The following is a 12945-nucleotide window of genomic DNA, read 5'->3' as shown; positions in this document are numbered from 1 at the left end:
CAGCATTGATTGGTCATTGTGCCTTGCAGCTCTTCACATGTGCTTTTTGCCCTTCTTCATCCCTGTTGTTGCAGGTAAATCATTAACCGCCAGGTGTCTTCTTCCTCCCCTTCCTTTCGCCTCTTTCAGACTAAACAGAAGTGGTGTAAGAAGAAACAGAAGGTCGATGATTCGCCAATTGGAAGGAAACTTTCAGATCATAAGCTAAACAGGCCGGATGCTGACTGGCTTCAGCTCAAGCCTCTAGCAGGTAACCATTCATTATCAGCCTGTCTGTGCTCACGCAGCCTTTGCAAAGAGACAACTGTGTTGTACGACCATTAATCCGGCCTAGTGGCTTAGTCTCTCCCTCCTTCTCCATCTCAACCTTAGCCAGTAAATCTCCTTTAATTGATGACTAGAGCTGTCACCTGATAAAGGAATACTAGTTGAGTAATCTTACAAGTTCCAGCCCATTAATTTAATTAAATCAATTAAATATGCATAGATTTGCATCTTTCTTCATTTTAGGCGATGTACGTACATGTCACAGTAGGGGCACCATTTTGGAAGAAGTATTCTTTAACCTTCCCCCCCCCCTCTGATTTTTTTTTAAACTTTTTGCTGCCCAGTCAACTGATTCACTGGTTCTCAACCAGTCTGCCGTAGCTAGGGATGATGGGAGTTGTAGTCCAACAACAACTGGATAGCCAATTTTGGAAAACGCTGCTGTAGCCCATCTAGGCTCTCACCTTGAGTGGTATGAATTGCTACCCACAGGTATTCACAGCAGGAACCTCCCCAGCCCCCAGTTCATCAAAACAGCGGAGGAATGGGGTGGGAAAGAAAGAAAGAAAAAAAGGGTAGCAATGAGGCACTGCTGGTGTCTCTCCCAGTTCTGACAAAAACCCGCAGTCCTCAAGGTTGCTAGAGAAGGACATGCAGATGGATTTGCTGGTCTTCCTCTCTATCTCTCTTCTTCTCCCCAGCCAGAAGCAGCAGCATTCAGGGTCCTCCATTCAGGGATTTGCCTCAGCTTCTTAATGAAAACAAATGCAGAGGCAGGTGGCGCTTTGTACATGGTCACTTGAGCACTGTTAATAATAATAATAATAATAATAATAATAATAATAATAATTTTTTTAGTTATACCCCGCCCTTCCCAGCCAAAAACCGGGCTCAGGGCGGCTAACACTAATTAAAATCACAGCAAAAACATAAACACAATCAATTTAAAATAACAGATTAAAATACAAATTTAAAAATTCAATATTAAAACTGCAGTCTCATTTTCAAATAACCCACCAATAAAAGAATGAAGCATAAATATCAAACAGAAACCAACCCAAAGGCCAGGTGGAACAGCTCCGTCTTGCAGGCCCTGCGGAAAGATGCCAAATCCCGCAGGGCCCTGGTCTCTTGTGATAGACTGTTCCACCAAGTCGGGGCCAATACTGAGAAGGCCCTGGCCCTAGTTGAGGCCAACCTAGCTTCTTTGTTGCTCGGGACCTCCAAAAGATTATTATTTGAGGACCTTAAGGTTCTACACGGGACATACCAGGAGAGGTGGTCCCTTAGGTACGAGGGTCCTAAGCCGCATAGGGCTTTAAAGGTCAAAACCAGCACCTTAAACCTGACCCTGTACTCCACCGGGAGCCAGTGCAGCTGGTAAAGGTATTACCTTCAGTATATAAAGGTATATACTGGTATTACCTTCAGTATATAAAAGAGTTTTATCATCTCATCCATACAGCTTTTCTCTTTTCATACATGTCTGTGCGTGTGTGCACAAACACACAAGAAACATTGCCTGCCACAGTTTCTCGGCTAAAATAAGCCTGCCTTTTAAGTTGCCATTTGTGGTTACCCTTGTTACGCTGTTATATGTTACTGTCAGGGCTGATCTTCAAAAAGTACACTGCCGAAAGGCTAAAAGATAGGATCCGGACCTCTTTAGCACCTGATGTGCATGCCAAGTGCTGCGGGTGAGTATTGGTGGCATCTCTGTCTTAAATCGATGCCCCGTTGTCACCCCTAATTAAGACACTTGTGTTTCTCTGGCTCTTTCGACACAGGAGCGGATGACTCTGTTTTATCCGACGATCGACTTAATGAAACGGAACTAACTGACCTGGATGGCCAGCTTGACTCCCTGCCAAAGACCTTCGTAGAGGAGGAAAACAGTATGCTCCACTCCCATAACAACGTATCCCATGGCGTCCAGGAGAACGACCTCCCGGATGTGGAGTACGAAAGCAACCACCGAGAGGACAAAATCGTAGCTCGAAAGCACAACCACATTTGGTCCCACAAACACTCCCACCATTCTCATGGACACTGCCAGTCCGGCAAAGACCTGAAAGACACTGGAATAGCAAACATAGCCTGGATGGTAATAATGGGAGACGGGATCCACAATTTTAGCGACGGGCTTGCCATTGGTAAGTGCTCTGGGGCGTGTTCTTTGCCGCTAGCTATACTGCATAAAATACAGCAGCATGATAGTATTGACGACTAGCGCCTAAAGCAGCTAGGCTCGCTACAGAAAATTTGGGAATGAAACAGGCTTTGTCTTCGTTGAAGAGGAAGGGGGAAGAAGGGATCTGCTGGGAAGAGGGAAAGTTCTGCTTGGAAAAAGCAGATGTAGTTCAGGGATTCCCAAACTTGGGCCTCCAGCTGTTTTTGGACTACAACTCCCATCATGTGCTAGCAGGACCAGCAGTCATGGATTATGGGGACTGCAGTCCAAAAGCAGCTGGAGACCCACTGCTGTAGATAGATCCGCTCCATGATACCTGCTCCTTTGTGTAGCAGGACCACAGTGGAATAAAACCTTGCTCACTTCCGATGGAAATGGCAGACCACCTCTCACCCTGTAGCTACCAGTTACCTACAGCCCTGGAATATAACAGGAGCAGCCTTGGCAGGAAGGAGAGCTTTTCCTGCCTGTTGGGCTAAGACTTCCCCTTGTTTATTGAGAGGGGCATGGGCTTGTTGGAAGAAACCACCACCACTGAGGTGGGTAGAGTGGATTTTTATCGGGGAGCAAGATGGAATCTTCCTGATAATTGGTAACATGGAGGCACCTCCCTTTGTGGAAGGTTAGGGGGAATTTTTTGATTCTTCCAGCCCCAGCAACTTACCACATAGCTGGGGCCTCCGTAAATTTCGTCTGATCTCGCATGGAGCAGGCGCTTGCATTTCAGCCGGCCCAGCGCAGGCCATTCCAAGGAAGTTAGCTGTGTGGTGTTGCTGGCCGTATCAGTCCCTTGTGAGTCAAAGGGACAGGAGCCTTAAGACTACTTGAAAACAAGCTTACAGAAGTAGCAGCGTGCTAGCAGCCCACCTACACGCACCTGTGCTAATCATTTGATCTCAAAGCAAACCCAGCCCAATTCTCTTTTCAATTTGCAAACCCAGCCCTGTGATTCTTACCTGTGATAGGCAACCAAACCCACTGGCTATCTAGGTGGTCAGCCTTAGCCACCCCAATCTGATATCTTAGACAAGTCAAAAAACATGTTATATCTTCTTAATCTTCCTTGCTATATATCCCATGTGGAGATGATTAAATTGTCGAGAGAGGCATTCTGCTTTCAGCTGCCATTCTTAGCATTTCGAGCGCACTATTCGTTTTATTTTATAAAAAATATGTGCTGTTTGATTTTTTTTTTAAGTGATTTTTAAAAGGGGGGGAGAAATCAAAATGATTGGCAAAAACAGATAAACACAACTATTCAAAACATTTTTAAAAAAACAACCCTTAAAATTAGCAACAAAGGATAAAGGTCTTAAACCACACACCAACATTCTACATATCTGGGTAGGCTTTTCTAAACAGATGTTAGCAAGGTGCCCAAAAGAGGACAACGGGGGCAACCTGCCTGGTATCAGCAGACAGGGAGCCGCAAAGTTTGGGTGCTGCCGTACTCGAAAGATTGATTTCTTACAAATGCAGAACGAGTATTATGTGGCATCTGTAGCAGTGCCGGTTCCGCAGATGGAAGCAGTCGAATCAGCATATACGGGGGAAAGCAATCTCACAGGTAAACTGGTGCCAGGTTGCTATGGGTTTTATATACTAATAGGAGCACCTTGAACTTGGCCCCAGATCGGTAGCCAGTGCAGGTTTTGCAAGCTGACCAAGGTCTCACTCCTGTCGTGTGTCTTTGTTATTTATCGTGTTTGATGCTCTCTTGGTCTGACACACCGAAAGAGACCGTTGCTTTTGGTTTGTGCCACAGAGAAATCACTAAGGCTGCAATCCTAGGCCCCACTTACCTGGGAAGAAGACATTCACAACTGAGTGGGACCGAGTTTTGAGCAGACAGCGCATGGGATTGCTTTGTAAGATAGAAGCCTGAATTTCAGATTCGGGAGGAAAGGGTCAAAGAGCCGACCGTGCCCTCCTGGGCGTTCTCATCTGTTCTTATTTTCCCAGATTCCAAAGACAGGGTGGTTCCTTTCTTTAAACATAGGACGGAACATTTAAGAACAGATATTCAAAACACAGCTCCTGCGGTTAACGTTACAAAATCTCGGGACAAAGAAAGCTCTCATTTATTGTCTCTGATGATGGATTTGCTTGAAAATAACCAATCTGAAAATAACTGTTCCTTTGTTGCGTTTTGTTTTGTGTTTCCCTCTTGCCCCCCCCCAGGAGCAGCTTTCAGTGCTGGCTTGACCGGAGGAATTAGCACATCCATAGCAGTATTTTGTCATGAGCTTCCCCATGAATTGGGTAATCAGTTAATCTGATGTCAGCTGTGCATGCTTCTGTGATTGAAGAATTTTTTTCATATTAAAAGATTTGATTGTTTGCGTAGCCAAAAATGTGCAGGGTATATCTGGCGATGCAGCTAAAGCTGACACAGCTGCGTTTGTTTATGTAGTTCTCCCTGGGAGGGGGAGGGGGGGTGCTGTGTGTTTCCCACCACCATTTGGGGCCCCAGAGGATCATCTAGTTTAACCCCCTGCAACATGGGAATACGCAGCTCTCTCACACGGGAATCAGACCTGCAAGTCTTGGTGTTAATCAGCACCGTGGTCAAACCGATGAGCTATCCAGGCGCATATTAGTTAAGGTTCCACAACTTGTATGTATTCTAGAGAATTATCATAGAAAGGTCTGGAACAGAAAAGTAAAAGTCACACATAGGCCCTATGAACCAGCCATTGCACGCTCAGAGGTCTCCAGGTGACAGTAGCAGCTGTCAGAAATCTGCAGGCAAGATCCACTTACTTTTGCAGTCTTCTCAGAACTCCCATTCTCTTGCTCACTTTCCCTGGCTTTTTCTATTTGGTCCTGGGAGGACCAAAGCACTGCTAGAGTCTGAGTGAGTGAGTGAGCAAGTCGTGCTAAGAGAGCTCATTAGAAAGAGGTCTTTTAGCAAGTACCTATGGGGGCGGGTCTTGCAGCTAGATGCTGCTACAGGAACCTGGAGGCTTCTGAATTGTGGCGGTTCATAGGATGCCACCTGAACCAGGATGGTTGCTTATGATGTGGAAACATATCGTTGATGTGGATGCAAGCACACTTAGAGGTCTGTGGCTGGCAGTCTGCTGAATTTGGGAGATGGGAGATGCTTGTTAACGAAACTTGAGCATTGGTTTCATTACAGCTTTAAAGTGCTATACAGTCATACCTTGGTTTTCGAACAGCCTACTTCTCAAACGTTTTGGCTCCCGAACGATCGAAACCCTGAAGTGACTGCTCCGGTTTTCAAACGTTCTTTCGGAAGCCGACCGTCAGACGGGGCTTCCGCCGCTTCCGGTTGGCTGCAGGAGCTTCCTTGCAGCCAATCAGAAGCCACGATTTGGAAGTCGAATGGACTTCCGGAACGGATTCCGTTCAACTTCCAAGGTACGACTGTATCCTCTTATCAATTCATGTTGTTCGCTGAGCCCATGCCTTGTAGAGACACCTGTTTCCCTCTGCTTCTGGCTTAGAATGACCCGGAGCTGCCCAGCCATGTGCCTCATTATCTCGTTTCAAAATTTCTATGCTCTCTTTGGCTGCTTTTCTTCCCCACTGCCAGTGAGCACTTGCACCCTGACCGCTTTATTGAGGCTCTGCTCTCTATTCCATTCTCACTCCAACGGGCTTACAGGATTGCAAGAAGGGGGATGAATTGATCATGTCGCAGACTTAAAAGGATGTCGGCCAGCTTCGCCCCTTTGAAATAAAATGGGGGATTTATTAAGGAGAAGAATGCCAGTAGCTCGGACCCGCTTGTTTTTCATCCAGCTGTTTTGCCCGTACAGCAGGCATCGAAATTACACTTTTGCATTTCTTTAAGCAAAGATTCCCTGAGCTTTTTTTTGTGATCACCTTGTCATTCTGTCTCTCTTTCTGTTTAGGGGACTTTGCCGTGCTTCTGAAAGCAGGCATGACTGTGAAACAGGCCATTGTTTACAACCTCCTCTCAGCCATGATGGCTTACGTAGGAATGCTAATAGGGACAGCTGTGGGACAGTATGCAAACAACATCACCCTGTGGATCTTCGCAGTCACCGCCGGCATGTTCCTCTATGTGGCCCTGGTGGATATGGTAAGATCCCAGGCTACTTTGCATTGTGTGCAGACATCAGCACTGCAATAGCTTGATGAAACTAAACAATATAGGAGTAGTTGGTGCGTGGTGTGCTAGAGGCAGGCTGCAGGTGCTCCCTTTAGCAGAGGCGAGGGGCCTGTGTCCTCCAGATACTTTTCTCTGTGACTGTTGGCCATGCTGGCTGGGGCGGAGGGGAGCTGGGGTCCAGCAACCTCTGGGTGACACAGGTTCCCCCACTCTGCCCTGTAGTCCCCCCCCTTTGAATTAACTCCAACCACTGCCTAGGTCTCCTCTTTCCATTAGGTCAGCAGTAGGGGAGCCACTTCAGCAGAGCTCTCTCCCGCGGAAGGTCCGAAACCCTAGGCTGCGTGGAGGAAACCACGCTGCTTCGGTGACTCCCAAGACAGTGGAGATTGGGTGCCGTGAGGGGTAGAGCTGGGCAATATATTGGCAAATGGCCTGACATATGGCGAAAATACAGTCGTACCTTGGAAGTCGAATGGAATCCGTTACGGAAGCCCATTTGACTTCCAGATCGCGGCTTGTGATTGGCTCCAGGAAGCTCCTGCAGCCAACTGGAAGCCCCGCCGGACGTTTGGCTTCCAAAAATAGTTATGCAAACCAGAACAGTCACTTCCGGGTTTGCAACGTTCGGGAGCCAAAATGTTTGAGAACTAAGCTGCTTGAAAACCAAGGTGCCACTGTGCACCCTGCCGACTAAAAGTGCCTGCAGACGGCAAAGGTGCAGGCAGGCAAACAGAGCCTGAGAAAGTTCCAGGGCAAGTGCCGGCTCGGGCTCCATCTGCTTGCCTGTGCCTTTGAAGAAGCTCAACCCTCCAGCACATTTGAACTGGAGCAGCATGGGGGCTTCCTCAGCAGAGGGGTGGGAGGCTTCACGCCCCCCCAGCTGAGCAGTTTAACAAAACCCCGATGCTCCTCCGGCTCATGCTAACTGGAGAGGTATCGGGGCTTGCTCAGCTCCGTGGCAGGAGGCTTCAGGCCCCCCCCCCCAGCTGAGCAGTTTAATGAAGCCCCCGCCAGCTGGGGAAGAAGAGTCGAGATACATTCCACACATCGTGATATATCAGCGTATCACGGTATTTAGCTGCTGATACATTCTTCTTCCTCTTTGGCGATCACTCGTAGCTGAGTAAGATTATCCTCCATAAACACAGCGAGTCCGCAAGTGACTGTGGAGGCCAATTCTGGATTCACTTATCCTTCCACAGTGGGGACATAGGTTTCCGGGCAAGAGTTGATCATGGTGAGGGTTTGCCAAAAGTGCCTTCCTCTTAGTTCGTTTCTCCCTTTTGTCCTGAGTTCGAGTGTATTCAGAGCCCACGACACCTTTGGTGAAGGCTGTTCTCCAATTGGAGCGCTCGCAGGCCAGGGTCTCCCAGTTGTTGGTGTTTATACTACATTTTACGATGTTGAAAACCAGATTATCGCCCAGCCATAGAGAGGGGATGCTCTTGCAGGGCCCTGGGTGTTCACATGTTATCCCAGGTGCATGAAAACGAGGTGCTCTGCAACAACCCCTGTACTGCCAGCACAATATGAGTAGGACCTTGTGGAGTTTTGCATGTAAGTTTCCCCCTGATAGAACAACCTGAAGAGGTGCAGTAGAATTGATTGGCGCCTGTGTAAAACAGGCCATAGGATTGTACATGTCCTTTCCCCCTCCTCCCAAAAGCAAATTCCCTCTTATTCCCCCTTTACCTGTGGAGGAGGGGCAAGTCATTACAGGGAGCTCACATGGCTCACATGCTCTGAGGTTTTTATTGCTGCTTTTGAAGTGCTGCGCTACGTAACAGCAAACAGTGGAACAGGCCGTTCTTGGTATAGGCCAAAACAGGGGTCAGCAACCTTTTTCCAGCTGTGGGCCGGTCCACCGCCCCTCAGACCATGTGGTGGGCCGGACTATATATTTTTTTGGGGGGGGGGGGATGAATGAATTCCTATGCCCCACAAATAAGCCAGAGGTGCATTTTAAATAAAAGCACACATTCTGCTCATGTAAAAACACCAGGCAGGCCCCACAAATAACCCAGAGATGCATTTTAAATAAAAGGACACATTCTACTCATGTAAAAACATGCTGATTCCCGGACCGTCTGCGGGCCGGATTGAGAAGGCTATTGGGCCACATCTGGCCCCCGGGCCTTAGGTTGCCTACCCCTGGGCCAGAAAATAAGTTGACAGGGAAAGCTTTTGAGCTGTGTACGTGTGCCACTCATTTTGGTTTCAGCTGCGCAGTTTGTCATCTCCCATGGACAATATTAAGCTGTGCACATGTGAAACCTGCAGCGCACAATGGTACCTTGGTTTTTGAACGTAATACATTCTGGAAGACCATTCGACTTCCGGAACGCTTGAAAACCGAGGCGCAAAGGGCGGTCTGCAAATTTAATTGAGAAACACTCAGCGGAAGCCGTTTGACTTCCGAGGCACGTTCGAAAATGGAAGCATTTACTTCCGGGTTTTCGGCGTTCGAAAACCGAAATGTCTGACTTTCGAGGCGTTCGGAAACCGAGGTACCACTGTATTCAAAAGCTGATTTGTTAGTGACATAATTGCTCTGCTTGGCAGGAATAAAACAAACCTCTTAACAGGTGCAAACCATAAAAGGGGACGGAAACAACTGGAATTTTAAGGTGTCCTGTAACAAGGAGGTTTTAACAATATGAAGGGTTGGTGCAGACATAACTGGGGGGGGGCAATTCTCTTAACCATGATTCAGCAGTCCTACTTCCTGCCTTAGAGAGGAATATACTAAACCAGGCATAGGCAAACTCAGCCCTCCAGCTGTTTTGAGACTACAATTCCCATCATCCCTGACCACCGGTCCTGTTAGCTAGGGGTGATGGGAGTTGTAGTCTGGAGGGCCGAGTTTGCCTATGCCTGTACTAAATCATGGTTCCAGCTAATTGGGCCCTCCACTCTAAGCAGTTTAAACAACCCTTAGCTCAGGGAGGAAACAGGAGCACATAATCCTCTAGCCACCTCTGTGTCTCTATTCTCAGAAAGTGGTGTGACTTTAACTTTAAAGAGCTATACCTTTTCTTCCTTTCAGCTTCCAGAAATGCTTCACGGGGACGGAGACGACGAAGAGCACGGCTACTGTCCTGTGGGGCAGTTCATCCTCCAGAATTTAGGTCTTCTCATGGGATTTGCCATTATGTTGGTGATTGCCCTTTACGAAGACAAAATAGTGTTGGACATCCAGTTTTGACCGTTTCCAGTACTCCGCTGTGGTTAGCGACGACGTTACTGTATGGCTTCAAGTCTGCACTGTTGTACTGTATGCACATTTGTCCCCAGGCAAAGCAGTGGCACGAGCTGCTTCACAAGTAACAGTATTCTGGTGTCTGCATAAACAAACTCCTGTTTTTTAGCTCAAACAAACAGGCCAAAAAACAAAAACAAAAAAACCCTACGATTGAATGCAGCTCAGCTTCCCAAAGGTGAGATGTAGATTTTTAATCGGGCAGTGTTGGAAGCAGGAAACATAAACATCATGCCCAGGATGCTATTAGCAAGTGTGTTGTTTTTCCAGTTTGCCACTGCAATGTGCAGCAGAAGTCGGACCCCTTGCTGACAAAAAGCCTTTCAGGTTATACTTGAGCAAATGTTGAATAGCCAGTCCAAGAGTTACATGTCATTGTCATCCTCTACAGCTGGCCCCTGGGCCTTGTTGCAACGTTTCAGTTGGTTCCTCCCACCCCCTCTCCTCTCTCTCTCTCTCTTTCTCACACACGCACACACACAGTCTGGCAATGCATGACTGGAGAGCATTGTAGGTGGGGTGTGTTCATTAAAAACATCATTTTAAAAAAAATGGTTTCAAACATGCTGTTCAGGGGTTGCCTTAGGGCGGGCAGTATGAGCAATGCACTGTTCCATGACCCTTGCATTTGCTCCAGGCCTTGTTTCCCAGTAACGTCCGCTGTTTTGCACTGTGCTGAATGGTTGGTGACCAAAGTGAAACCATGTATTCGTCTGGGTCAGGCACTTCTGTTTACTGGTCCTTGCCAATCCCCTAGTCGGTACGATGTCTCAAGAAGACGTTCTTGCTTGCAATCGCTGCCATGCGCTCCGCTAGCCCAGCAATGTTGTTTTCCCGGCTCCCTTGGGAAAGAAGACGGCAAATCCACAAGTCTGTCCCCTTGTTATGTCGGTCATACAACGCGGTACTTTTGTCCTTTCGAAGCCCAAGGAGGCAAATCTCTGCATTGGGAGCCTTGGGGGCCCCTGTTTCCGCAACAGGGCTGAGTTGACAGGTGTTGGGTATTTGATGTTGGCTCGTAGGTATTTGTTAGCAACAATGCTGAATGGTTAATGCTGCTTGTGGACTCTTTCTCGACCTTTTGCTGCAGTAGAATGTGTAGCAGTGCTACTTGAAACCTGAACTACTGAGCGGTTTTCTGCTTTGAACGTCTCCCTTCCCTCCTCTTAATGACACACCTGCATTGGATTTTTTCGGTCATGGCAGCCAAATTCTATCTCACATTATAACCTTCAAAAAAATAATAATAATACGTGGAGCTGAGAAGTGCTGGTTCGAGGATCACAGCAGTGGCCCTTTGAGGCAGTCTTGGTAACTGTTTACATAATTCCCCAGAACTCTTTTGAATGTATTCCTTTAATGCCTTGCCACCTGAGCTCAGGAGCACCTGCCGTTGTTGAAAGTTGGGCGTCTTGCTCGGTGCGGGCCAACGTTCGGCATATGCTGTGCTGGCATTGCTTTGATTTTTGTTTGTTTTTGGCACCTTAGGTTGGGGGGTGGGGGGCTGCTCCTACGTTGCTGCTGCAACGTGGCTCTTTTCGCAAGGTGGGAACTCGAAGGGCCAGCCCCAATTGACTTCCCATCGCAGACACGCCACCGCCTTAAGAGCTGGAGGAAGGTGGTTGAATTTTGACCACTTCCACCACGGCTGCGGGAACTGCCACTCTGCAGAAGTAACGTAAGGAGGCGCCCTTGTAGCAAAGCAGCTGTATTGTTGACTTGGTGCTGCTGCGTGCGGACCGATTGAACAGGCTCAGCCAAAAAAAAAAAAAAAAAGCCTTAACCTGCAGAAATCAGCTTTAATATTTGATTGTTTAGTGCCAAGCAGCATGTCTTGCCAGGTACAGATTGGTCCATCCCCTCCGAGCTCTGATACTGGGCGCTTGGGAGAAGTGCAAGTCCTTTTTCCACTCTGGTGTGACAATAATAATAGTCTTAACGGCCGTAACAAAACACGGCAGTTGTTGGGACTTTCTTACAGCACGCTGCTCGGTCTTTGTTCATCTCGGTCTCTCTCTAGAAGCAAAGCTGGATACAGCCTGACTATTGGGGAAGTGGAGAGTTCTTGTCCTTCTGCCCAAGTGGAGGAACTTGGGTCGGCAAACTTTTAATGGCCTTCATTCCAAGTGAAAGTGCTCCTTTTCTTTCTGACCCTTCCACTTAATTTATCCAGTCATTCCTTTTCGTGTGACCACCGTTAACTACTTGGCTTCATGTTGGGTGACTTTTGTCGAGCGGCTTTTCGTTTTTGTGTTAGCTGGGGCGGGGGGGGATAGCAAGGGTTTTGACTAGTTGGTGGTTCCAAGCCAAAGGCTTGGATCCCCGCAAGTCGGTTAGTGCAGAAAATTCGTTTGGATCATTGGGCCTCCAGAACTTGCAAGGGGCACAGCGTTGGGGGGTGTTGCCCCCCCCCGGAGATTTCTAGTTGAGAATGTCTGGCTGGGAGCCCAAGAGTGAAGCTGATCCTTCCATTGTAATCAATGGGATTTTACACTCTTTTTTTTCTCTCTGGCTCGGAACTTGGATGTCATTTTAATTAAAATCTGCCAAGTTGAAATAAAGGGTCGTGGCATTGCTGAAGTGAGATTTTAGTCAGGAAAAAAATGGGATGAGGGAGGGTTTTTAAGGTTTATTTTTGTAATTATGAATAAAGCTTTCTCTACTTCAGGTACAGCCCTTTCTTCATTTTCGCTGGCATGTGCTGTAGCGTAATGTTGCCTACCTAGGGAAGCAAAAATGAATTAGTGCTCTGTAATAGTATTTTTGGGTTGGGTTTGCTTTTTTTTTTTTTTTTTTTTGAAAGAGAAAACACGCAGGTCACGTGGAGAAGTGATAGGATTTGTATTTTCCTTCAGAATGGGATGAGCCTCTGTATTTGCTTACATGTGCATGTTACCACTTTGTGAAGAGCAGCCCGGCAGCCATGGCTTCTCCTCTTTTCCCGAGTATTGAATTCCCAGGACATTTTTGGAACGCGGATGCTTTTTGAAAGTCACAGTTGGGACAATCGGGATTCCGCTACATTTCTACCTGGCTTCTCCATTCCGTTCTGCTGGAGTCCAGTCTCATTTAAACGTGTACTTGTTGGAGGACATAAATGTTACGTGTCTCTTAACGATGCTGTCA

At 47.4% G+C, this 12945-nt stretch overlaps 1 protein-coding gene across 3 annotated transcripts in view; it reads left to right on the top strand.

Annotated features, from left to right (window-relative positions):
* The window catches only part of SLC39A10 (solute carrier family 39 member 10), a 49493-nt gene extending 39553 nt beyond the window's left edge, over nucleotides 1-9940 (top strand). For 2 of the 3 annotated variants that reach the window (XM_033168927.1, XM_033168945.1), the window contains exons 6-10: nucleotides 130-250; nucleotides 2055-2420; nucleotides 4640-4720; nucleotides 6340-6530; nucleotides 9607-9765. In XM_033168927.1, the coding sequence (XP_033024818.1) occupies nucleotides 130-250; nucleotides 2055-2420; nucleotides 4640-4720; nucleotides 6340-6530; nucleotides 9607-9765 (918 nt within the window). Of the gene's footprint in view, nucleotides 1-129; nucleotides 251-2054; nucleotides 2421-4639; nucleotides 4721-6339; nucleotides 6531-9606 lie in introns of all 3 variants that reach the window. The other variant, XM_033168935.1, reaches the window with a different exon arrangement.
* Nucleotides 9941-12945: the final 3005 nt, after the last annotated feature.

The sequence above is a fragment of the Lacerta agilis genome, chromosome 1 (assembly GCF_009819535.1).
Source record: "Lacerta agilis isolate rLacAgi1 chromosome 1, rLacAgi1.pri, whole genome shotgun sequence".
NCBI classification, from domain to species: domain Eukaryota; kingdom Metazoa; phylum Chordata; class Lepidosauria; order Squamata; family Lacertidae; genus Lacerta; species Lacerta agilis.
This window is presented reverse-complemented; position numbering and strand designations above follow the sequence as displayed.